Source organism: Podarcis erhardii (assembly GCF_964252035.2).
Source record: "Podarcis erhardii genome assembly, chromosome: 3".
NCBI lineage: Eukaryota > Metazoa > Chordata > Lepidosauria > Squamata > Lacertidae > Podarcis > Podarcis erhardii.
This window is the reverse complement of record NC_138507.1, coordinates 85,506,696-85,532,035: the sequence shown is the minus strand read 5'-3', so window position 1 is coordinate 85,532,035 and position 25,340 is coordinate 85,506,696. Positions and strand designations below refer to the sequence as shown.

Here is a 25,340-nt window from a genome sequence, read left to right as displayed (position 1 = left end):
TCATTAGATGGTTACAGATAATTAAAAGCCCCTGCCTTTTAGAGTGGAGCTGCTTCCAGCTCTCCAGGAAACCAGTGCCAATTTCAGCTTAAACAGCAGCTCTGATTGCCATTCCACACTTTGCTCTTATGAGGGGGCTGAACAAGTTGTCACTGACAGCATGAGACGATTAAACAGGTGCGGCCCACTGCTGGTTGCTTAAAGGCTTCCTCACATTTGATATTTATTATTATTATTATTATTAGTAGTAGTAGTAGTAGTAGTAGTAGTAGTAGTAGTAGTAGTAGTGGGTGGCTCAAAGCACATATCAGAATATACTAAAATGTCCAACATTAAAAACTTCCTAATACAGAGCTGCCTTCAGATGTCTTCTAAAAGTCAGTTACAGATAGGTAGCCGTGTTGGTCTGCCATAGTCAAAACAAAATTTAAAAAATCCTTCCAGTAGCACCTTAAAGAACAACTAAGTTAGTTCTTGGTATGAGCTTTCGTGTGCATGCACACTTGGTATCTGAAGAAGTGTGCATGCACACGAAAGCTCATACCAAGAACTAACTTAGTTGGTCTTTAAGGTGCTACTGGAAGGATTTTCTAAAAGTCAGATAGTTGTTTATTTCCTTGACATCTGATGGGAGGGCGTTCCACAGGGTGGGTGCCACTACGGAGAAGACCCTCTGCCTGGTTCCCTGTAACCTCACTTCTTGCAGTGAGGGAACCAACAGAAGACCCTCGGAGCTTGACCTCAGTATGATGTTTGATGTTTTATTGTGTTTTTAATATTCTGTTGGGAGCTTCCCAGAGTGGCTGGGGTATAAATAATAAATTCCCTCACTTCCTCCCATTTGAGAACCCGCCACCATTAGAGGGACAAACCACCTGTTGTTTTCCAGATATCATTGGACTACCACTCCCATCGGCCCCAGCCAGCATTGCTCAATGGACAAGGAGTGCCAAGTGTGCTAAGGAGCCTTAGAGCAGGGTTATTCAGCAACAGGTTCACTGACAGACAGTTAAATAATAACTCCGTAAACTCTATTACACTTTGAAGGAAGGCACACAGACAGCCAACTGGTGTTTTAATGTGGTGTTAATGTCTCTTGAGGAGATGCAACTGACAATTGACAAGTCTCATTTGCTGCTGCATTAGGCATCATAGTGCAGGAGAAAAGAAAGCAAACATTAAGGTTTCTTGTGCCCACGCACGCACACACACACAGTGGAGAACTCACCCTCTATTTCTGAACCATAAAAAGGGTAGGTACAGAAATTGTTCTTTTTGAGGTGCAAAAAAACACATACAAAAAACCTAGTTCCAAAAGCCTCCACAAACCTTAATCCATGCCCATTCTAAATTAGTAATGTACCAATTTGCCCAAGAAATAATTTTTCTGCTCTGGGCTCTGCTGCAGACTTTAGGACTGACTCAGGTTTGCTGACTATCCAGAATAATCCTTGGCCTGGCCTCCGTGTGTGTGTGTGTGTGTGTTGACATGTGCATTTTACAGCAGCTTGACCTGCAGAAATCAGGAGATTACACATTATCCCCTGCTAATATCTGTGAAGGCACCAGGTCAAGTTAAAAAAACAAAAGGCAACCCTATATGCCTGCGTAAATAACATAGTCAGGATAATTGGTACTGAGAAAGCGCTTCCTTTTTTGATCCCATCATGAGCCATGCAAACATTTGTTAGGAAGGAAGAGAAACAACATGAGTCTTCCACAAACCCCTGCCTTGAATACAAATACAGTATTAATATGTATGTGCCTGGGAATGTATTACCTGATTTCCTATACTAGCTTGTATGTCAAACAAAGGCTGTGCTCTGTGCTTGTAGAGAAAAAGCCCATGGTAGTTGGAATATACTACCCTGCAACAATATGAATGAGGTGGGGTGGTTTTTAACTTTAATTTTCTTTCTCCCTGAAGACCTTTGACCCTTTCAGCTGCTATTCCCTGGGGTTGCTGCCCCTATCAGGGTTGAGTTAAATGGCATAGAGGGCTGAGGGATAAGGGATTGTTTCACTGTGCAGAGCCTACCAGTCCCACCTCTCTCACCCGAGAGCAAAGGTCAAGCAATGGTGCAGCATAACAGTGTGTCCTGGTAGCCATTGGGCCCAGTCCTGGGAAGGTTCAAGCGCTTGCATGCAGCCACAAATCCACTCCTGGGCCGAGGAGAATGAGCTGGCATCTCAGTCTTTCTTCCCAAAGAACTTTCTGAAGACAGATTTGTTCTTCTGGCGAGGCGAGGCGCCTTGGCTCCTCTCACCCAAGGTTTCTTGGGCGCCACCAGGAGAGGCGATGAAGGAATGGCAGCGAGGCCTGGGAGGAGTCGGTACCTGCTCTCCAATGTACAGAGTGACTGAGTAGCTGCTGCCAAGGCCCAAGGGTTCCTTGGACACCGACAAAGGTGTGATCTTCTGGTACGTAGCTGGAAAAAAGAATGGAGCGTAAAGGTTGCACAGCAGCACCATGAACTGAAAACAAGCAGCAGACCGTGCCAGAGGCTGGTTAACGGTCTGTGGTACACATGGTTGTTTTACTCCAGAGTATCACGTTCATCTCATCTCTTAAGTAAAGAGAGAAGAGAAGAGAATTCAGGGCAGTGTTTGAACTGAGGCTTATTATGCTTCTGCCCCAGGACCTTTTCTGGTGCCAAGGCTCAGCCATGGAACATATGATGATGATGTTGTAGTAGTAGTAGTAGTAGTAGTAGTAGTAGTAGTAGACGACTACCTTGTCTCTAAAGGTAAAGGTACCCCTGCCTGTACGGGCCAGTCTTGCCAGACTCTAGGGTTGTGCGCTCATCTCACTCTATAGGCCGGGAGCCAGCGCTGTCCGCAGACACTTCCAGGTCACGTGGCCAGCGTGACAAGCTGCATCTGGCGAGCCAGCACAGCACACAGAACACCATTTACTTTCCCGCTAGTAAGCGGTCCCTATTTATCTACTTGCACCCGGAGGTGCTTTCAAACTGCTAGGTTGGCAGGCGCTGGGACTGAACGACGGGAGCGCATCCCGCCACGGGGATTCGAACCGCCGACCATGCGATCGGAAAGTCCTAGGCACTGAGGTTTTACCCACAGCGCCACCCATGTGGGTAGTCGTAGTAGTAGTAGACGACTACCTTGTCTCTGGGTATGTTCAAAATATGCTTTCCCCTCACCAAGGAACGCCTACCTCCACCCACAACATATTTAGGTACAATGCACAGTTCTGGTCATTATCTTTCAAGCCCTAAATGGCTTGGGACGAAGACTTTATTGTCCATACAAAACTGTCCCATTTTCTACATGCTGTGGGAGAGGCCTTTCTTTGTGGTGTCTGTCCCCCCCACAAAGTACACTAGGTGGGGACAAGAGAAAAGGGCCATTCCTGTTGTAACTCCCAGGATGTACAATTCCAAGGCCTGTAAGATTAAGCACACACCATCTTTGTTTACTTTCTGGCCGTTGCTTGCATACTTTATTGTTTCTGAAGGTCTGCATTTTATGCAATTCAGGCCCTCCATAAATTGTTTTTGGGAAATTGTAATATTGCTGTTTCTTCTTCTTTTAAAATGTGACTACTTTCACTTTGCGGGGGTGGGGGTGGGGGTGGGGAAGGGATATGCTACATATATGTAGTGTCAGCACAGCCTATAATAATAATAATAATAATTTATTATTTGTACCCCGCCCATCTGGCTGGGTTTCCCCAGCCACTCTGGGCGGCTTCCAACAGAGATAAAAAATACACTAAAATGTCACATATTAAAAACTTCCCTGAACAGGGCTGCCTTCAGATGTCTTCTGAATGTCAGCCTACAAAGGTTCAACTTCAGATATGTGTCATTGAGTCAAAAGCGTGTTGCTGACACCTAATGGCGACATTAAGCAATGAACTTGTTCCTTTGAGAATAACCGTGCTTTGAATGAATGCAGCCAAGCACTGAAAATAGCATAATGATATCATGCTGGGTACACAACAGACTGGATTTAGTCAGAGAGATTTCAGCTGCATTTGAACAGAAGTCAGTTGGCAAAGGGCCAAACTGAGCAAATGCAGAACATGAGCAAATGAACAAACTCAGATTTCCCTGTACAAACAGGCAGAGGGGTAGAGGTAGCCTTAACCCTGACTAGTAACCCATTCTTCTTCAAGGTCATACAGTATGTACCTGAGGTAAAGGAATATGATCGCCTCTTGTTCGCCACTAGCCCATAGTCCTCTTCCTCAAAAATGTAAGGTTCCTGCGACCTTGTAGATGCTGTAGGAGAGCACTGCCTCAGACTGTGATCTGTGGTATAAATGGCAGCAGATTTCTGGCTGTCTTCTAAGAGGAGAGAAAGGAAGAAATTAAGGATGTGACACAGAGGCAGACCTCCAGGGATTCATTATTTATTTATTTATTTAACTAACTGAACTTGCCACATTATACCAAAGTCTCAAGATGATTTAAAATAATGGACAAAAAAAATCAACAACAATAATTTACACATTTAAAAATGCAGCACAGTCATCAAAATCACAAGGGGTCACAATAAAATCAAGGAGCCCTTTTCCCCTGACTGTCTTAACCAGAACCAACATCAATAGCTAGAAATATTCCAGCAGCAACAGTGAGGTGCTGCTCTTCTTTGCCATGGCTTTTGAAACCTGAAAAATGTATTTTAGGACCCACTCTATGTTCGTGATGGTCAGCTGTTTTTACTGTTTGTAATATTGTTTTTTAATAATTGTTGTAACCTGCCTGGGACTTCATAGTGAAGGGCTGGTAAGAAATCTAAATAAAGAAAGAACAACAAGGAGAATTTCAAAGACCTGACAGAAGATAAAAGTCTGTGCCTGATACTGTAAATATCTTAACATAGTCACTAGGCAAGCTTCTTTTGGGAGAGCATTACACAAGGGGGGAGGGCCACCACTGAGAAGGCCCTCTCTCTTGTTGCCACCATCCAAGTTCTGCCAACAGGGGCACTCTGAGGAGGGTCTCGAAAGAGTATCTTAAGCTCTGACTGAGTAGGCTCATATGGAGAAAATGTATTGGGGTCGATGCTACATAAGGATTTGTAAGTTAAAACCAACACTTTGAATTAGGCCCAGAAATATATCAGAAGCCAGTGCATGGAGCCAGACCTGCTGTAATGTGTTCAGATTGTCTGATCCCATTGGCAGTATGGCTGCTGAATTCTGCAGCAGTTGCAGTTTCTGGACCATCTAGAAAGGCAGCCTCATATATAATGCATGAAAGGAATCCACTTGGGAGGTTATGAGGCCACAGACCACTAAAGCTAGATAATTATTCATGTCAGGACATGGATAGCTGAAGCTGATAGAAATAATTCTGCACCACAAGGCTACATTTGCCCCCATGGACAGCAATGGACCCAAGAGTTGCTCTAATCCACAAACCACATCCTTCAGGTAAGTGCAACCCCCTCCCGAATTGGTTGCAGAATCATACGAGACTGCTCAGTCTGGAAGGCTACAGGTCCCTTATCCCTGCTTTAAAGAGAACCCTCAAGAAACTGTGAACAGCCCACACACACCTGTCCGTGATTCTGCTGAATCCAATAGGTCATCCTGATTTTCGTAAGGCAGCTGCAGCCTGACACTTGATCTGGGTAAGAGTATGGCCTCTTGGCTCTTGGCTGTGAGAGACTGATGAGGGCCAAGGAAGTGGGGAATTCCATGGCTAGGAATCACACTGGAAAAAAATGGAAGCAGCAGAAAATAGAGAATTGGTCTCACATGCCTAGTTGCGCAGGGCTATGCCAAGCTAGAGTAAAATTTAGTTGCAGCAAAGGTAATACAAGCCACCATAATCACAGCCTGGGTTTAGAGTATCTGAATGGGAAATTTGATGTACCAGTGGTTTCTACGCAGCAGAGAAAATTCAGCAGATTGCACAATAATGGGATGTGAACATGTTGGGGGGTGGGGAGCACAAGGAAGTTGCTATCACTAATAAAGGCAGAAATTACAGCAGAGCAGCAAGGGGCAAATGGGATCACTCCTAAACAGGATAACTAATGGCCTCAGCTCAAATTGCCCTACATGCACTTCTAAATCTTAAGCTGCCCTTAAAAAGGGAGAGAGAAGAAAAAGAGGAACACATACCAATTTGCGTTCCAAAATTTGAATTTTGGTTTGAATGCATACAAATCCCCAAACCTGTTTTTTTGTTTAATATGCTGAGTTTGACAAAATAGCACCATATGATTTATGAGAAGATCTACTTGCCACTGGACAGGAGTCCTCATTAGGACAAACGTTATGAGAAGAACTTTTTTAAAAGCTAGCCCCTGCCCCCAGCAAACACATCTGGATCAAGCTTTGCTTATAGTAGTTACCTAACAGCAGAGGTCGTCTCTTGGGCAGTCTGGGAAGCTGACTGGAAAAAGTCCACTTCAGGTAAGCCTTTGAGGACAGAAAAGCAAACACAGAGAGTGTCAGCATCGCCCTTGAGCCAGTGTACCAACTGGACTCATGCACTACAGCCCCGACTGGGCTAGGCGAGCTGGGTAGCACTGCCAGAGACCTCCTTTCCCACAGGAACAGGTGACAGTGCTGTGGACTCACAGCTTGGAGCTGAGAGCACCGGATTCACTGTCTCAATAATGCAGTCGTTGCGCAGCAGCGTTTTGCAGAGTCTTGCAGAGTATAAACCACTCGGAGAGCAGCTCTGTAAAATACCTTCCTTTTATTCTGTAACTACAGCTATAATACAAAACTATATACAGAGCTAAAAATTCTAAGCATAAATCAATGCTATACTCTGAGTGCCTGCAGCTGCTCTTAGCAGCAATCTTATCTATAAACACGATCTCTTGCACTCTCTCTCCGACACACTGACTGACTCTCTGTCTCACACACAGATTCACTCACTTGACTAATTAAGTAGAGAGCAGTACATTGCTCCTCCTCTCTGTAGAGTCAGCAGAGACCTCAGGAGATTCTCAGGAGATTCTTGGGTATGGGAGGGGTGAAATCTCCTCATGGCTTTTGAAAATCAAGAGTGTTGTTCACCCAAACAAAGCTGAGGCATAGGTCTGTTCCACATACTTGCTGCCTTGCAATAGGGAGTTGTAGTCTCTCCGATAAGCAGACTTTTAAAAGCTACATATCATTCACCTGTTTTGCCACATGTCCACTTGTTTCTGGGGTGTACACCTAAAAAATGCAATGTGTACAGTAGCCCATAGAACCTACGGGACAGACTTTTCTTCTTTACACAAAAGGAATGGAGCCCAGGAGCCAACTGTTATGCAGAAAACCTTGTAGCTAAACTGGAATCTGAGCTCCAGTCTCCCACATGCAAGTCCCAGCACTCGATGGGCCTTCTGTATGTCAAAGATGAATCCCCCTTCTGAACTCAGGTCTGACTCAATTACAGTGGGAAATGTGGGAGATATAAAGTCTGGCACAAATATAAAACCAGTTACCAAAAACATGACATGGCATTGCTGCTTCTCTCAGCAGTGAACTTGAGGGAAAACCGAGAGTGGCCATGTGGGCCTCTCGCTCATGTAGACCACCAGAGGGGTCTGCAGGAGGTCTCAGATTACCTCTTGTTCCTGAGTGGTAACCATATCTCCTTCCCTTAGACCTCCAATGCCCCCATGGTCTCTTCCTTATAAGTACTTCAGTCTTACCTGAGTTCTGCTGCAATTTGGTAATCCATTCCTGCATGAGTGGCTCAGTAGGAGCTCTAAGGAGGTACTTGGAGCCATCCTTCAACCTGGGGTATGCAAGGAAATCAGCTGAAGGAATTTGATGGGATACAGATACAACAACCAGCACCAGCCTCAAATACCTAGCAATCTAGGAGCTAGAAGCAGGCACCTTCCACAAAGATTTCTATAATCACCATTTATGCTGTTCAGGGGCTGGCATTTCATCCATGTCCCCACAATGGAACCCAAGCATGTTCAAGTCTTTCTTTCCCAGATTGATCAATTGATATCTATCTATCTATCTATCTATCTATCTATCTATCTATCTATCTTACCATCCTTCATCTGAGGATCATCAGGCCACTTACAATATAAAAACACAAACATACCTAACAACAAACAAAACAACACTCCCACCAGTTTAAAAGGCCACATATTGATTAATTAGTCAAAGGCCTGGGAGAAGAATGTTTTCACTTGGCACCTAAAGATTTGTAATGAAGGCTCCAGGTGAACCTCCCTGGGGAGAGCATCCCACAAATGGGGAGTCACCATATAAAAGGCTCATTCTTGTGTTGCCACCCTCCAGACCTCTCATGGAGAGGGCACACAAAGAAGTGCCTCAGATGATGATTGCAGGATCCAGATCAATTCTTATGGGAAGATGCAGTCCCTGAGGTATTACGGTTCTGAGTTAGCTTTATTTTCTTTTTAAAACCTGTAATAGTATTATTATTTAGCATTTATTACCTCTTCATAGAGCTTAATGTACGCTGCTTATATTATCTTGTGAAGGAAAAGAAACAGAGGTGACTCACTGTAGTGTGAAACAGTTGTTCTTTTTGATATACTCTGTTTCTAGGGTGCAAACGGCTCCACGGAGGTTCAGTGGCAAGGCCACTACAGAACTCTGCTGTGCAAAAGAAGGCAAATGATAAAAGTCCCTGGAATCAGAAAGCCACTCTGAAGTGGGCTCCTACTAGCTACTTCACTTTTCTCTTGGGTGGGCCATTGTTACTCGGAACGGCCTGCGTTGGTACACTGAACTTTTAAATTTGTTGAGCTTTTCTTCTGCCAACGCTGCCTGATGGTTTTGAGATTTGCCACTTGGTTTTACTGTGATTTTTGGACTGTCTTTATTTTAGTTTTAGATGTAAGTTAGTCTTTACAAGAATTTCAAGTTCTATTTTGGCAGAGAATGCACTGAAGGTTTAGACAAAAATAAATGCAATCGGCAAAGTGTAGATACTTGACAATCTATGCATGCCAAACATTCACAGGAGATGTCAGTAGGGGAAGGACTATACAGGATATGAAAATGCTGAAGGCAGTGCTTTTTCCTCCTGGGGAGATGCAGGGGTACGCATATCCCTAAACATTTTGTGAATCTAAGTTTGGCCTGATTGAGGGGCAGTATTTCATTATGAGTAAGAAAACCGTGCCCCTAAACATTTTTTTAAGAAAAAAAGCACTGGCTGGAGGTATATGAAAATGTGACACAGGGCTTAAAAAGGTAAAGGGACCCCTGACCATTAGGTCCAGTTGTGACCGACTCTGGGGTTGCGATGCTTATCTCGCTTTATTGGCTGAGGGAGCCGGCGTAGAGCTTCCGGGTCATGTGGCCAGCATGACTAAGCCGCTTCTGGCGAACCAGAGCAGCGCACGGAAACGCCGTTTATCTTACCGCTGGAGCGGTACCTATTTATCTACTTGCACTTTGACATGCTTTTGAACTGCTAGGTTAGCAGGAGCAGGGACCAAGCAATGGGAGCTCACCCCGTTGTGGGGATTTGAACCACCGACCTTCTAATTGGCAGGTCCTAGGCTCTGTGGTTTAACCCACAGCGCCACTTGCGTCCCTTGACACAGGCCTTACTCATACCCATTTCTTATCTCCATTTGTCTTTGGGCATCTCACTGCCTACCATTACCTTGAGGGTGTCTTTCTTGTCCTGGTAGAAACACAAAGTTTGTCTCATCAGTACTGTGTGGAATGTGTTCCAGGAACGACAATTTGCCTAGGAGAAGAGAAATGAAAAGATCAGATCTGAAGTAGGTGAAGAGTTAAAGTTGGTTCATAAGGTGACCTGTTCACATGGTTTCATGTGCATGAAGCCAGTGGCGTAGCGTGGGGGGTGCAGGGGGGGCCGGCCGCACCGGGCGCAACATCTGGGGTTAGGGCAAATCCACGGGTTAGGGGGCGCAAATCCACGGGTTAGGGGGCGCAAATTACTTGCCTTGCCCCGGGTGCTGACAACCCACGCTACGCCACTGCATGAAGCCCCTATCTGCCTGTGCTTGCCTCCAGAGTAAGGCCCCTCCCTTCCCCTGGAGGCAAAGATAGGCAACCATTGCCTGAGAGACCCTGCTAGCTCTTCAAAGCATGGGAACATGAACTTCAGTGCAAAGTAAAAGTGAACATCACCTTCAGATATATGGTCAGCTTACTCTGGACCTTGTGTTTCCACCTCCTGTCTGCAGCAGCTACAGTTGGCAGTACAGTATAAGAATAAAATCCACAAGTTTTTCGTCATTTGGAAAGGCCCTTTGCCTTCTGCACCACCCACATTGTGCTGGTTTAAGCCAGGCCAGTAATCCAGATCCTTATATCCACACCCCATCACAAGTGACATTTGCCCAGTGGGTGGGACTATCCACCTGTCAATCACTTGATGACACAATAGCATCAAGTGGCCTGTATTTCTCTGTGTGGTTTGAAATCAAATTGTGCAGACAAAATCTGCAAAGTGGCAACTAGCTGCCTTTCATCTAAGCTTTGCCTTTACCTGCTCCACACCCGACTTCAGGTGTAGAGCAGGTGGGCATGGCTTCATGAAACAGCCTTGTAGGCCCACAGACTGGAGGTTTCCCCACCCCTGGGTTTAGACATAACCATGGCTTGGTATTATGTGAATAAGCAGCAAGGAGCCTCAGTTTCGTGAGTTCAGCCACCAAGTCTTGTGCAGATTCTGGCTTGGACCAAACCATATCTAGTTTGTCACACAGCAAACTGTTATTTATGCTTACCCTGCAAATCAGGATCGAATCTTGGTTTGCTGTTATGCCTGAACCACCTGTGTGTTTCTTTTTTTTCTTTTAACCGACCAATCACATCAAATCAAACCAAATTACATAAATTCGAAATTACACAGCCGAATTTTAAATTTTTGTTGGGGGTACCCATATTTCAAGTTCCGAAGGGGATCCAATCAACTTCTTGTTTCTTGCTGCTGTTTTAATGTCCACAAATCTAACCTTATGATGTTCCCAGTACTATCCAGTCCTTTCTTATTGTTTTTCCACATCTCTTGTTGTTATTTTCATATATTTTTCCTTTCTCTTTGTGACCTCTGATAGTCTCCACAAGCTGGTTAGAATAGTTTGTAATCCTGCGTGGATATATATATATATATATATATATATATCCAGTAGCCATATCCAGATGTTTTCCATATAACATCACTTCCATACATCAAAACAGTCTTAGCGTCATTAATCTTCACCAATCTGCCTCCTTTCTCAAAACCTCTGAGGAGATTCACCAGGAATGCAGTCTAAAAACAAGTCCGTTCCTCCTCTCGGCTATAAATCCTTTGGCAAGATGGCGACTCCGAATTAATTGCTGCGCCATTCCAAAAGCTCTTATTGCTTCTCGATCTCCATAAAGCATACTTTTGGTTAAAGTTTATCTCCACACAGACCTTAATCATCCTGCTTGGGTCAGTTCAACCGACGATTCTAATGAGGAGGGGTTCTTGTAAATCACATAGAAGGAAAGTAAAAAAGGTCCGTCCCCCCCATTCAGTCCCGTTGTCAACATACCCAGCCTTTGGTGTATCTTCATCGTAAAATATTCCTGTTTCTTCAACTCATCGTCTTCTTTCACAGAGGTCAATTAAATTAGCAGACTTCGCTCCCCTTCTTCACTTGAAATATGTCCATTTGCTTCTTTTGTAATTAATTATTCCAAATTGCTGCAGCTAGTGCGCGATCAGAGACAGTGTCCAGGAGAGCCGAGGTCCACACGGGGGCATTCTGCCTAGTGCTCTCACCCCCTTCTTTCGAATTAGGGGGTGATTTATGGGCACAGCAGGCAAGGGCAGTGTTCCCCATTTCCTTGGGGCAACAAGGGAGGCTGCCTACTCCCATAACAGCCTCTTAATTACCCCGTGTGGGTCGGAGAGATGGTATTGTCAACCATCTTCCAATGCGCCCCTACCACCTGTGTGTTTCTATGTGTGTTGATATAAGTCAGAGCTTTCCAAATTGTGTGTTGTGACACGTTGGTGTGTCAGCTGCAGTGTGTAGATGTGTCACACGAATGCTCCCTGCGCTGCTCCTGGGGCTGGAAAGGGGTTAGTTCAACCTCTGACTTGCTGGTAAAACTGAATTACTGTGTCACAAAACAATGTATGTCTAAAAAGTGTGTCATCAACATGAAAAGTTTGGAAAGCTCTGCTGTACAGGGCTAGGCTCTGTTGAAGTGTTACTGGACCACCAATGAAGTTGTTTCTTGGTGGCAAGTCACTGGCATCCATATTCACACCCCCCCCCTCACATAATGCCACACAGCTCTGACAGTACCTTCTTGCCTCCTGCCTGCAACAGATGCTTCCTCTCCAAAGCTCCTTCCATCATCTGAAGCTCTAGTTTACTGGGAAGATTCTAGAAAGAGGCAGGCAACAATGAATGAAGCAACCACAATGAAAGCAGCAGTATTTCAAACACGAAGGCATTTTAACACCACATTCCCCAAAATAGAGCAAAAAAGGAAGAAGTGTGCTTTGAGCAGTCACTGATTCATGGAAAAGACATACATTGTATGGCTCATGCTAGGAAAGTGTTTGGGGATCTCTCTCCCCCCCCCCTCCCCAGACAAATCAGGAACATACTGATGTAAACATCTCAAGGGTAAGCATCTCATTAGCTGGATCTGGATCTCCTTTAAAAGAAAATACTCCACATATACGGAGTTGCTGGTTCCTGATAGGAAAAAAATACACATTTTAATAATTGTGCAATGAGAAACTGCTTAAGTACACATTGCAGATCAATGCCAGCAGTATCCAGGGGCTTGAGGAAAAGAACAGTAAACACCTGCCCCACCCCTGCCCCATAGAAGCCAATGGTTCTGACCTTGCCAGTACTTCTGCCCTCCGCCTGAAGCTTCTGCTGGGCCCCTGGGCAGGTACTCTGCAGTGACCTCACAGCTGCAGCTACTGCCCCTTCTGAGGGCTCCTGGCCAGAAGGCATGGGTGCCCGGCACCGACTCGGACTGTCACAACTAGTCCCTCTTTCTCCTTCAGACCTCTGAAGCAGCTGGGCAGAGGTGGGGAGCTTGAACTTAGCAACCAACAAATTGTCTGCCGCTGCCAGGAGGAGTCTTGCACCAGAGCTGTCTGGACTTTGTATCTTATCCACCTTTCCAGCAGGGCTGCTGTGGATTCCCGAGCTTTTCTTGTGCTTCTCCACATTGCTCCATATGGCCTGCAGCTCCTCTTCCTCCTCTTCAAACAACTCGTGGGCAGGGTGACAAGCCTCCAGCAACTTTGGCCCTTTAGTCGTGCTTCCTCCAGGAGCCGGGACAAGAGGGTCCAGCCCTGAGGGTGTTGGGGTGCCTAGTTCACATTCAAATACAGACAGCTTGGCAGGAGATTTGACCCCCAGGTGGAGGAACGAGGGCGAGGTTCTCATGCAGCTTCCCTTCTCTTCTGCCCCATTCACAGCAGGGTTCTTAGCTCTGGCTATGCTGGAAACTGCATCGGAGCTGCCCGTGTGCTTAGTAGGTGAGGGCTTCAGCTTCACCCGAGATGCTTCTCTGGCTTTGTGGTCAGCCAGACCCTTTACCTGCGTCTCCTTGGAGCTGCCAGTTGTACCCAGTGAGGTAGCTAGTCTGTCCCACTCTATACCTATCTGCTCATGCAGGACACTAATGCGGGATAGCCGGTTCTGCTTGAAATCCAGGAAGTCGTCACTGGGACTGCTCTGGCTATTTGGACTCTGCCTGTCTTCTCCCCTAAGAGCAACGAAGCAGGCCTTCTGCCTGCTGTAGCTTGGGTTGATGCTCACCTCTTCAAACCATGTGCCTCCCTTACCCTGGGGAAGCTTGTCACGAGCATCTTCAGGCCTGAGGGGCCTCTGGTGCATGACTGACTGCCCTCCGAGCACCCTCTTTTGCAGGCTACTACCAACCTCCTGCACTTTTGCCCCAGCTGGGCTGCTCCGAGCTCCCTGGCAGACCTGGCTTATTCCCTTCCTTCCTGATGCTCCCTCTTTTGCTACTCTGATGGTATCATGGATATTCCTTAGGACTGTGGGATCCTTGGGAAGCTCCAGGCTCAGGACAGAACCGAGAGAAAGATGCTGGCATGTGTTGCTCATCCGCTTTGCCAGTGACGGGGGGCTGTTGAGACCTCTGCTCTCTCTTGGGAACACATGACATCCAGATACTTCCCTAACTGAGTCACATTCAGCGTCAATAGCCCGTGCCAATGGGTTCTTCACATAGTCTGTCAACTCTCTGCAGGGTGTTGGGCACTCTGCCTGCAAGGCATGTGCCCTCCTGTTACCCTTTGGGGGCCAGGTGCTACTAGTACTGCTCCTCTCCCCTTGCCCTGCCTGCAGGTCGCTTGGTTCGGTTCCCATGATCCCTTGCAAGGTAAGGAGCTGGGCATCTTCTGCCTCCACTCTGCCTTTTCTCTTCAGGCTCCTTAAGAAGCAGCTGGAGCTGATCTTGGGCAAGGTGTGGAAGGCTGAGGTGCCCCACCCAGGACTGGGAAATGGGGAAGAGTGAGCTCCGGGAGGCGTTTGCTTAGCAGGCTGCAGAATAGTAGAGCTTGCACAAACCATGCCAGCATCTCTGTCTCCCTCTTTCTCCTTCACGTGCAAATAGGTGCTCACCTGCAGAAAGAGGGAAGACCCAATGAGGAGCACTCTTCAAATTGCACAAGGTCACTGGAGCCTAAACCTACCTATTTTGGATGCCACAGCAGCAAACTGACATGCACTAGCACATGCTCCTTTCAACTCAGCGAGTATACATGCATGCATGTTCATTAATCGTAGCAGACACAATGGTAGACTGCCCACAACGGGTTCCAGGGTGTTAGGATCACTTTAGTTCAATTCTAGGGAGTGGCAATGAAACTTCTGGCTTACCATGGTTCCAAGCTTACTACTAGAGATGACACAACTCTGCTGGGCTTTCCAGAAAGGGTACACTGCCAACTTGCAAGGCTGCTAGATGCACCCCACTCTACTTCAGGATAGATGATGCAGCCTGAAGAGAGGCTACAGAACTCAATATGAAATATTGCAGTAGAAACTGAAGAGCCCAGCATGATTGGGGGGGGGGGTACAACGATAGCAGCTATGGGCTGTGCTACAGTTGAGGCCAGCTCAGGGCCAAATGAAATGTGCATGAAGAATCTTACACTGTATGGTTTCAGATTGCATGTGGTGCAGATTGCATGTATGAATGCTCCTTGTAAAAAACAAAGAAACCTTTCCTCTACATAGAAAGCTATCACAACAGGAAGAGAACTGGGCTTAAATAAACCCTTAGGCAGGGACTCAGCCAATACATAAAACACATGCTTGCAGAATGCATGTAGAAGATTCTGGGTTCCTTTTGCAGCCTCTTCAAAAAAATATGAGAAAACTCCAGTCTGAAATCTGGAATAGCCACTGCCTTTCAGAGCAGACAATTCTGAAATAGAAAGATTAGTGATCTGACTGTGTAAGGCCCCTATAAGATCTGGCTCTATAAAGTATAAGGCTTTAAGTTTGTATGAGCTCCTTGATGTACCAGGGGTATTCTGTGGACATGAATCAGCTCTCAGTATAACAGGAATCCCCTTCCTGCAACAGCTGCAGGAGATGTCTAGAAGTTTAATTCAGGAATTATTACTGTACATCGTAGAGGCTGGTGTTCCTTTCCTTCATGACTGGCAGCTGACTTTCTAAATGAATACACTTTACAGTCCTGAAATCCTCCTCTCCAGTTCACAAGTTGTTAGAGCTACTGTAGCTTCTATGCTCAGGCACCTCGCCAGAAACTAGTTTTGGACAGCATGCCTCAGCCTTTCAATTGTAGCAGCTACCCATCTGCTTCAATCCCTAATTATCTTCTCACCGTGCCCTTTTAATCACAATTGCTAATGTGTGAGTGATTACGAAGACTTGCTTGCTAGCAAATAGGTGTATTCCTCTTCTCAGTTCACCTCATCCCCAAATCACCACAAGACTCTGAATTCTTGTTCATGGGACAACCCAAAGTGAGTGTGTCTTGTCATGTGGGTCATTTCCTCACAGCAAACTAGTTTGGCCTGCCTTCAGCCCCTATCAAGAGGCAGTGCACTTCAGGCTCGTTTCCCATTTCCTCTAGCAAATCTGGTAGCTCTTCTGCTGTGGGATATGAATTATTGTGCTGAGGAAGACATCTCCATATTCCACTGTGCTGGCTGCACATTTAAGCTCTGGTTTGTTTGTTTGTTTGTTTGGATGGTCCTGTGCCTCTAAGAATATTCCAGAAGGGGGGATTCCTGGCAATAATATGATATGACAAGTTGTGCCAGCTGAAATTCTCTTAAAAGGTACAGAATCCACATTTTGTGCTGCACATGGCAACCCTGTGCTTTAACCAGAAGAAGTCACAAAATATTTGAAGGTGTTTCTCCTAAGGGGGCATCTGCTCAGGAGTACAGGTGCAAGCACAGAATGCATATCTAACTTATTCACCATAGCCTTGGAAAGGAGAGACACAGCATCTGTGTGACCTCTTAACATTTTGGAGATGCCATTTAAATGATAAAAGAGAAGGGAACAAAGCTGTTGAAACTCCAACTTGCTAAGTCCCAAGCCTGTTAGCCAGACCAATGGTCAAGGACAACAGCCAAGTCACATCTGAAGCATTTCCCTCTCCTAATTTAGGAGATGCCTTTTGAAGGAGGCTATTGGATGGGTTAGTCAAGGTTTCCTTGCACCATGCAATCACTCTCAGTCTGACATGCTTCATGGTCCATTCTCTCTCCCCCACTGCTCCATGTTACCTCTTCTGCATGCTGGCGGGGTGGCCTTTTCTTTCTCTTTAAACTACCCAAAGTACTTCCTAAAAGCCCCTGGCAACGTTTCCAGAAAGCTTTACAGGCTGAGGATTTAGTTTCAGAGAGCTGGATTTTTAGGAAAGAGAGAGACAAAAAATAAAAAATAAAAGTGAAGGAATAGCAAGGATGACCTGCAAAAGCCAGGAAGAAAAGGGCAAAATCAGTGCCTGACCCACGAAGAGGAAGCTCTAGAACTGCACGCCTGGTAGTGGCTTAAACGAGAAGCAAAAAAGCAACAGAGCTGCTAGTCTCCCTGATTCAGAGTGTCCATTAACATCTTAATGCTCACTGGGAAGTTAGAAGTTCTCCACTTGCAAGCCTTAGCCATTAAGCGTGGCACTCCCTCACTTGCCATCCATCCCACTTCTGTCCAGTCTGAACACTTGGCAATACTTTGCATCATGAAAACGCTGCCTCCCTTTGCCCCAGAGGCACTTATTTGATGTCCTAGAGATAGCAAACAGCTCTATCGATGTCACGCCTAAAGTAAAGGGCAACTGACCTTGTGCAAGGTTTCCAGTTCTATTGATGGTGCTGCTCCAACCTGGCTTCCCGTGGCCTCTCTTCCTGCTTTCTTCCCAATGCTCAGTATCAAGTTCACTGTGCCACCCAGACTGCCAGGGCCTGGCTGGGGCACCAGCAGCACAGGAGTCTCCAAGGGTTCTAGGATCAGAGTCTCCTTCGGGACATCCATCTCAAAGGGCAAGTGGTTTTCCAATTCTTCCAAACTCTGCCTGTGCCCTGGAAGAACATTCAGGGTAGATAGCACTGCAGTGGAGACCGATTTGCTCTCTTGCTGTGCTGCTGAACCATTTGGGAGGGAGCCGAGGGTGAGTGGAGGCCTCTCAGAAACACTGGAGTTAAGGATACCATTTGCTTCACCCACACCTGATTCAGGAACTACTTTAATCTGTGGAGTAAGGTAATACAATGAAGAAAGAAATTGCAGCGATAGCTTCTTTGTTCTTTGTTAATTCTAGGATTTCCTGTTAAAATGGGATCTCCCCCACCTAAACACCAATACATGCAGCTTAAAATTTGCTCTGCTCACTTGTATGTGTGTGTGAACAGCAGCCAGAGATTCTGTCAAAATGTATTGCTTGGTATGTTATAGAAAGGCAAATAAGAAATTATGCAAAAAAAATTACAGGTCTTTATGAGGCAGAATAGCAACAAGATAGATAATATACACATGGGGAAATTGTGTAGGTATTCCACCAAGTTTAAAATAAAACAGATTTCTAAGCTCCGGGTGGGGATGGTGGAGGAAGGAAGCTAAAGAGAGAAAACATGAAAGGGGGGTGTTTTGTTTATAACTTTGTGCAGATGCCCCATAAAAACTGAGTGAACAAAGCATAGCTATTCCATGATAAATACACAGTGCAGGCCAAGCTATTTATCAAGTTTAGCTCTAGTATTGCCACTCAGGGGCTGCATACTAACTTGGCAGTGCTCTGTCATGTTCAGTGTGCCATTCTGAGTCTCCCTGCCATCACTCTTAGTGCCAGGGTCCTTCTGGGAACTCTGTGCTCTCCAGCGCACCATCACCCATCCAAGCATGCTTTGCAGCTCCTCCATGCGCTCCTTTATCTAAAAAGACAGAACAAAACTGAGAAAGAAATGAAAGGAGGAAAAAAGGCCACATGATGAATTCCTCTCTTTTCTCTTCTAGGTACAGGTCTCAGTCAGGGCCATCCCTCTGGATGACAAACAATTGGGACAACTGTCTAGCTTCCACCCACCTGATGAGATGCTTCGCCTCCTCCCTTCCGAAAGCAGTGATGGCAAAGAAAGAAAAGGGAAGTGAGGTGGGATGGGAGGTTGTTCCCCAAAGGATGCTGCAGGCATGTAGGATGCTTGCGTATCATGGCCTGCCACACTTACTGTCTCACTCAAGCTGTGCTCCTCAGCTACCAGTTTCCATCCAACTGCTGCCAGCTCCTCAAACTCCTTGAACTTAGTCTCCATGTTACTTTCCAGGTCTTCCCACTGAGCTTTTGAGAGACCGTGGGTACTCATAGTCTCAGAAAAGATCTGTGCCCGAGTATCCTCTGTCCAGGAGCTGGAGAGTCAAGGAAGGAGGAGCAACTATTAATATGGCCAGAAGAAATGTGTCTTAACACTTCACAGAACTGCAGCTCAATTTATCCTCTACCCTTCCAACAAAGCTACTTACCAATTGATAGAGAAACCTGGAAGAATCCCAATAAAAACCTATTCTGCACCAAGTTGTCTCAGCCTCTAGACAGCTTTGTCTTTCAAGTAGTGGCATACAGTTAAGATACATACCATTTCCCCAGGCCTTTTAAAGCAGTATTAAAAAGGTGTGTCCCAGTAAAAATAGTTTTTCTCTCTCTTTGTTAACCACTAAGGCAGGCATCCCCAAACTTGGACCTCCAGATGTTTTGGGACTACAAAGCTAACAGGACCAGTGGTCAGGGATGATGGGAATTGTAGTCCCAAAACATCTGGAGGGCTGAGTTTGGGGATGCCTGCACTAAGGGCTGCTTCCATTGTGGCAAAACAATCTACACACTAAGCCCTTCCATTGAAAAGTTGGTGTTACATCTCACAAGCAAATCACCAGTCTCGGCAAATGTGTGAGCAAAGAGGAGTAAATACTCAGGAAATCTGCAGCTAAATCACAACATCTAGGGCATGTGTAACTGCACCAAAATAAATGCAAGATAAGTTGTGAAGTGCTACACTGAAGTTGCATCCAATTTCAGTAAGAGCATATTTGGTGGGGTGGAGATGCCCTTTCAATGCAGGCATTGCTGCCACTTGCCTGCATGGTGCTGGGCTGGGACAGCAGCAAGCTCAGTCCTTCACAGGTGCACCAGCGGGAGCAACCACCTGGTTGCGCAGGTACCCCTACAAAGTCCCAAACCTCACTTCCACCCTGCCCCACCTCCACCCCATCCAGGTGTGTGAATGGGAGTTAGAACTGATACTAAGACTCAAGTTTGCTGGATTGACTTCAAAGTACCGTATTTTTCGCCCCATAAGACGCCCCGCCCCATAGGACGCACCTAGGTTTTTTGGGCGGGGAAATAAAGAAAAAAAAATTATTTCCCCCCCAGCCCGAGCTTCCCCCGACCCCAGCCCCCAGAACAGGCTGCTGCCTGCAAGCCTTGCAAGCCCAGCGCGCAAGGCTTGCCGACATCTGCCCGAAGCACGGGGCGGGCTCCGCAGCTCCCCCCGTGCTTGGGGCTGCGGGCTGCCGCCCCAAGCCTTGCATGCCCAGCAGGACCTTCTGCAGGGCGCGCGAGGCTTGCCAACATCTGCCCGAAGCATGGGGCGGGCTCCGCAGCTCGCCCCGTGCTTTGGGCTGCAGGCTGCTGCCCGCAAGCCTTGCGCGCCCGGCGGGAGGTCCCGCCGGGCGCGCGAGGCTTACGGATAGCTTCCTGAAGCCTGGAGAGTGAGAGGGGTCGGTGCGCACCGATGCCTCTCGCTCTCTAGGCTTCAGCGAAAGCCTGTATTCGCCCCATAGGACGCACACACATTTCCCCTTCATTTTTGGAGGGGAAAAAGTGCGTCCTATAGGGCGAAAAATACGGTAGATAAGATGGATAGTCCTCAAGCACAATTGAAAACAAGGGGTGCTTCCAGATGGGGGCTTAATATCACAAATGGCTGAGTCAGACATTGCAAAACAAACTTTCAAGGGACAGGAAGTGTCCACTAAGGTCTACTGACTTACATAATGGCTAAATAAGCTCTGAAGAATTGTCTCAAATGAGCGGCTTGCTGTCCACGAACTGCATTTCCCAACACCAGCTTTTGCAGATCTTTCCAAGCCTCCAACGTTTCCCTGATTCTTCTGGACTCATTTGGCATTTCAATCAAACAGCAATCTTCCAGCTCAATGAAGGCTCTCTCTAGTTTCTCCATGTCGCCTTCCAGGCTAGACATTTCACTCTATGAAATACAAGACAGCAGGATTCAGGCTAGCAATAGGGTTTTCGAATGGGGAACTCCTGGCTCCTTCCCAATAGTAAATGCTTGTCCAATCTAAAAACAAGCATGAGACTCCCAACTGGCTTTAGGAAGCCAAACAACCAACCAACAGGGCAGTATCATCAAACATCAGATCTATGCTGACGCATTTTAAAAAGTGAGAGCTCAGAACCAGTGGTCAAACCTGCACCTGCATAACAATCTCAACCTGCAATTTACAATGGTGCTGGGTGGAAGAACAGACTTCCAAGGTGTGCGTAATGCCTGATTTAGCACTTCTCCAACATTGCCATGAGCAAACACTGGTTATATGGGGTCCTTGTTATAAGGCCTCAAATAGCCTTCTGATCTCACCTCTATCTCTTTCTGCCTTTCCGTGAGCCCCTGCAGCTCCAGAAGATCTACCTCACTCTTCACTGTGGCGAAGCTTCTCTCCGCCTGCATTATGTCCTGAGCCAGTGTTTCTGCTCTGTTCCTCATTGTCTTGATCTGTGAGGTGACCCAGGCCAGCTGAAAAATTGAAAAAAGAAAGGTGACACTGAGAAACAGTTCTCTGTGCTACAGGCTGCTTGGATAACCAAACCAAAGTTGGAACTGCAACAGAGTAGTGCTGGTAGCATTTAATAGGTGGTCAGTCCACCTCTATGAAACAAGAAGATAGATTTTGTAGCTTCTTGCCCAAATGCAATAACCAACCCTGAAGGATGGAGTGGTCCAGGCTTTCCACCTCTAACCACTAGGGAAGAGCGATTTTTTTAGCACACAGCCCCTCTTAATCCTCTCTTACCTTAGTTTCCTCCCCACTTGACAAGGCCTGTACAAAGCACTTCAGATTCTCTGTCTTGGTCACTGCCTCCATGGCCCGCTCACGCTCCTTCACAACACTGTTCAGCATGTCCACTGCTTCTTGCAGTTCCTCCAGTGACCTGTTCATGTCCTCATTGCTCAGCTGTTGAGCACTCTGGGCTATGAGAAGCTGTAGAGGCTCTTGGGAGCCTAGCTGGTTCGGCACTGCCTAAAGCAAAAGAAGTACATGAATAATATTGGGTACCAATCTAGACAGGCCACCCTGTTAATTCTCTCACAGAAGTCTTCTGAGCAAATTGCCATGATTCCTACTTTACAGAGAAGGAAAGTGAAACTTCAAGAGAGAGGCTTAACTAAAGCCACTCAATGTTAATATTAATAATATTAATGATGATGATAATAAGGTAAAGATAAAGGGACCCCTGACCATTAGGTCCAGTCGTGGCCGACTCTGGGGTTGCGGCGCTCATCTCGCTTTATTGGCCGAGGGAGCCGGCGTACAGCTTCTGGGTCATGTGGCCAGCATGACTAAGCCTCTCCTGGCGAACCAGAGCAGCACACGGAAACGCCGTTTACCTTCCCGCTTAAGCGGTACCTATTTATCTACTTGCACTTTGATGTGCTTTCGAACTGCTAGGTTGGCAGGAGCAGGGACCGAGCAACGGGAGCTCACCCCGTCACGGGGATTCAAACCACCGACCTTCTGATCAGCAAGTCCTAGGCTTTGTGGTTTAACCCACAGTGCCACCTGCGTCCCTAATGATGATAATAGATTTGGTTATATCTTTGTTCTACTACTAATTGTATCTACCACAACATACATCAAAATAATAAATAAAACCATGCAATCTACTAATCATATAACTCAGAGCCAACACCCAATTTCTAAAAGCAGCAACAAAGAACATGTGATATAACCAGCATTTCAAACTAACGAAGACCCAACACCTCCAAATGTAAAAGATGCTACGCATTAAAAACTGGCAGTGATGAAACTAGGTTTATAAACTAAAAACAAATTGAAATAAAAGTGTCTTCAATTTCCAACACTGATCTTAAGTCCTGAGTATATTTAGCTGGGAAGCTAATTTCTGCCACCTCACTGAAGGCCCAGATACTTGCCAGTGGATATCAGTAAGATAAGGCCTCAATAAGCAGCAGTAGCCAATTAACCAACAGTGTCAAGAGTTGCAATTTGTGGCATTATAGTTAGGGGTTCCATGACTAAATGCGACCAGAGCTAGAATGGCGATAGAACTTAGCTGTACAGGACCATTACCATCCACAGTAATTTGGATGGCATACCATACTGAAATAATGTGAACCCAAACAGGAGAGTCACGCAAACTGTTCCTGTGTCACTAATCTGACCACTTAGATACAATGCAGCACAAGGGACTTTTATGGAGATGTGTGTCCCTTCAGCGCCATGCTCCCTCATTGTTCAAACTAAACATAAAGCGAGAAACCCCTTGCTTGTTATTTTTGAACTCTGACCCTTCTGGGGAAGTGTTGTAGTTCCGTGGCGGAGCATCTCCTTTCCACATAAAAGGTCTCAGGTTCAATCCCTTGCATCTCCAGGCTGGGAGAGACTCCCTATCTGAAACCCTAGAGAGTTGCTGCCAGTCAACCTGGTTAGTAGTGAGCTGGGCAGACCAATGGTCTGACTCGCTATAAGGCAGCTTCCTATGTTCCTATGACAGGGCGGAATTCAGACCACACCTCTGCATATCACCTTGTTCTTCCCTTCCCTGGTCCACGTCTTCTCTGCTTCTCACCTGTACTTCGTTCCTGTGACTCAGCATTTCTTCCATATGCACATTCTGCAAGAACTCGGTTAAAACCAGGGCATCTTTCAAGTCTGATGTTCGGTGCTGGAGAGCCTCCTGCACACAGGCGAACCTGGGAAGGAAACCATGACATCTTCCTACAAGCGTATTTCACGAGAGCAATGTTACCTGCTGCCTAAACATACACAACTTCAATTTGGACAGACAAAGCTGATGGAGATGAGATACGTCTAGAACAACATGGGCTACAGCTCAGTGGTCGAACATCTGCTCTGCATGCAGAGGGACCTTGGTTCAATCCCCAGCACCCTTGTCTGAAATCCCGGAGAACTGCTGCTTATATAGTGTGAGGACAATACTGGGTTAGATGGACCAATGGTCTGACTCAGCAGAAAGCAGCTTCCTATGCTCCTACGACAAGGGAAACTTAAAAAAGACCCAACCCTGGCTCTCTCCTCCTCCTTGGTTGCCTGCATCTATTCATCTGAAACCATTCTTCCGCCCTGAAGTAACCTCTTCTCTTTCTCCAGCTTCTCAGAAGCCAAGTCTCCTTCCTACACCACCTCCATACAGAGAACACTCTTTTGTTCCCAAGAACTCACTTTTCCTTCACTCGTTCCATCTTTCTATGAATCATTGCAGCTGCTGTGTGTTCCGAGGAGGAGTCCATTTTCATTTCCTCCTGCAGGGCTTGAAGCTTAATATGCCACGCCTCCACTTGGTTCTCCAGGGTGCCAACCTTCTCTAGGTCCCCATGGAGGTCATCAAGGTTCTTTGCTGCTGCTGCTTCTGGCTCAGAGAGCAAGCCTAGCACAGTTTCTAGCCAACACTCAGCCTCTTCTACCTCCCCAACCAACCGCAGAGCCTGCAAACAGAAAGGAGTGGCATGAGCAAGGCAGCCCCCCAGCCTGAATATGACAAGGAAGTGATTGCGCACTGTCCTCTGCAAGAGAAGGCCTTCGCCCTGAAAGATGGTGAACAACTTTCTTAAATAAATAAGAGAGTGTATCCTAATCCCAAGGCTCAAATGTCTAACTGTGGGAGAAAACTGAACACTACACCACAAATAATCTGTTCCCTACGGCTAAAGTTTTCAGCGCATGGATGACAGGCAAGCAATCCAACTGCACAGAAAATGTAACCTCTGTCAGGGATACAACTTGCAGGGAATGAGCTACAAATATTAGAATTGCTAGGGTCTTTTGAGTGAGGCCGAGACTACATGTTACCCACAACATAGAGCAGCTGCCAAGAATGGCAGCTGTCTCACCCCCTTCCACCCCAAAACCTTTTATTAATGTCTAGCATAATTCGTCTCATCTGACGATGGCGTAGATTTCATTTGCCTCCACGCTGCATCATTTGGTTGTTGCCAGCAAGGGTGGAGAAACACACAGTGCCATGAGATCACAGGATGTGAAAAACTGGTGCACCATGTTTACAAAAGGGAAGGGTGAGACACCCTTTCCAGTGGCAGCCACTACTCACTGTATCAATCTCCCTCAGGGCCACGCCATTCTCTTGGTGCCGCCTTCTCAGTTCCTCCCAGAGATCCTCCAGTTCCTCAAGGGCATCTTCCATCTGAGGACTCCACCTGTGTAGCTCCTAAGATGTATAGCACACACATGCCATTAAGACATATGAATAAAAGGGCTCCCACTGTGGTGGTTCTGCATACGTGGAACTCTTTGCCCCAGGATGTTCGCTTATCATCCTCTCTGTATGTGTTCGGACAGCAAATGAAAGCAGTTCTCTTCAACAAGTTTTTGATTCTGTTCGTTACTTCATGCTTTGATTTATTGGTGATTAGTTTTGGCCCTTGGGTGCTGCTTTTAACCTGGTAATTATGTTTTAATGATGGGTTGCTATTTTTATGCCTTTTTAAAACATTGCAAGTTGCACTGACTTTTTGAAGGGGAAAAGCAGGATACAATTATTATTTTTTTGTATAAATAAAATTCAAATATATGAATCTGACTGAAGCCATGTCAGACAGCTGGACCATCTACTCCAGTTTCATCTA

General features: G+C 46.3%; 1 protein-coding gene and 1 long non-coding RNA gene across 6 annotated transcripts in view; one reads left to right on the top strand and one right to left on the bottom strand.

The window, feature by feature from the left end:
* Positions 1 to 25,340, top strand: part of LOC309338751 — a 565,035-nt gene that overhangs the window by 25,475 nt on the left and 514,220 nt on the right. The window lies entirely within an intron of this gene.
* The window catches only part of LOC309338838 (uncharacterized protein), a 43,786-nt gene continuing 19,514 nt past the window's right edge, over positions 1,069 to 25,340 (bottom strand). For 2 of the 5 annotated variants that reach the window (XM_081856291.1, XM_081856294.1), the window contains 19 exons: positions 24,806 to 24,922; positions 23,920 to 24,182; positions 23,306 to 23,429; positions 21,508 to 21,735; positions 21,075 to 21,230; positions 20,464 to 20,681; positions 18,645 to 18,822; positions 18,204 to 18,350; positions 17,263 to 17,670; positions 16,707 to 16,826; positions 12,793 to 14,556; positions 12,241 to 12,321; positions 9,588 to 9,674; positions 8,475 to 8,569; positions 7,636 to 7,721; positions 6,334 to 6,400; positions 5,530 to 5,687; positions 4,158 to 4,313; positions 1,069 to 2,429 (listed from right to left, as the gene is read on the bottom strand). In XM_081856291.1, the coding sequence (XP_081712417.1) occupies positions 2,191 to 2,429; positions 4,158 to 4,313; positions 5,530 to 5,687; positions 6,334 to 6,400; positions 7,636 to 7,721; positions 8,475 to 8,569; positions 9,588 to 9,674; positions 12,241 to 12,321; positions 12,793 to 14,556; positions 16,707 to 16,826; positions 17,263 to 17,670; positions 18,204 to 18,350; positions 18,645 to 18,822; positions 20,464 to 20,681; positions 21,075 to 21,230; positions 21,508 to 21,735; positions 23,306 to 23,429; positions 23,920 to 24,182; positions 24,806 to 24,922 (4,692 nt within the window). In that variant the 3' untranslated portion in view covers positions 1,069 to 2,190. The remainder of the gene's footprint in view (positions 2,430 to 4,157; positions 4,314 to 5,529; positions 5,688 to 6,333; positions 6,401 to 7,635; positions 7,722 to 8,474; positions 8,570 to 9,587; positions 9,675 to 12,240; positions 12,322 to 12,792; positions 14,557 to 16,706; positions 16,827 to 17,262; positions 17,671 to 18,203; positions 18,351 to 18,644; positions 18,823 to 20,463; positions 20,682 to 21,074; positions 21,231 to 21,507; positions 21,736 to 23,305; positions 23,430 to 23,919; positions 24,183 to 24,805; positions 24,923 to 25,340) is intronic. The other 3 variants (XM_081856293.1, XM_081856292.1, XM_081856295.1) reach the window with 3 other exon arrangements.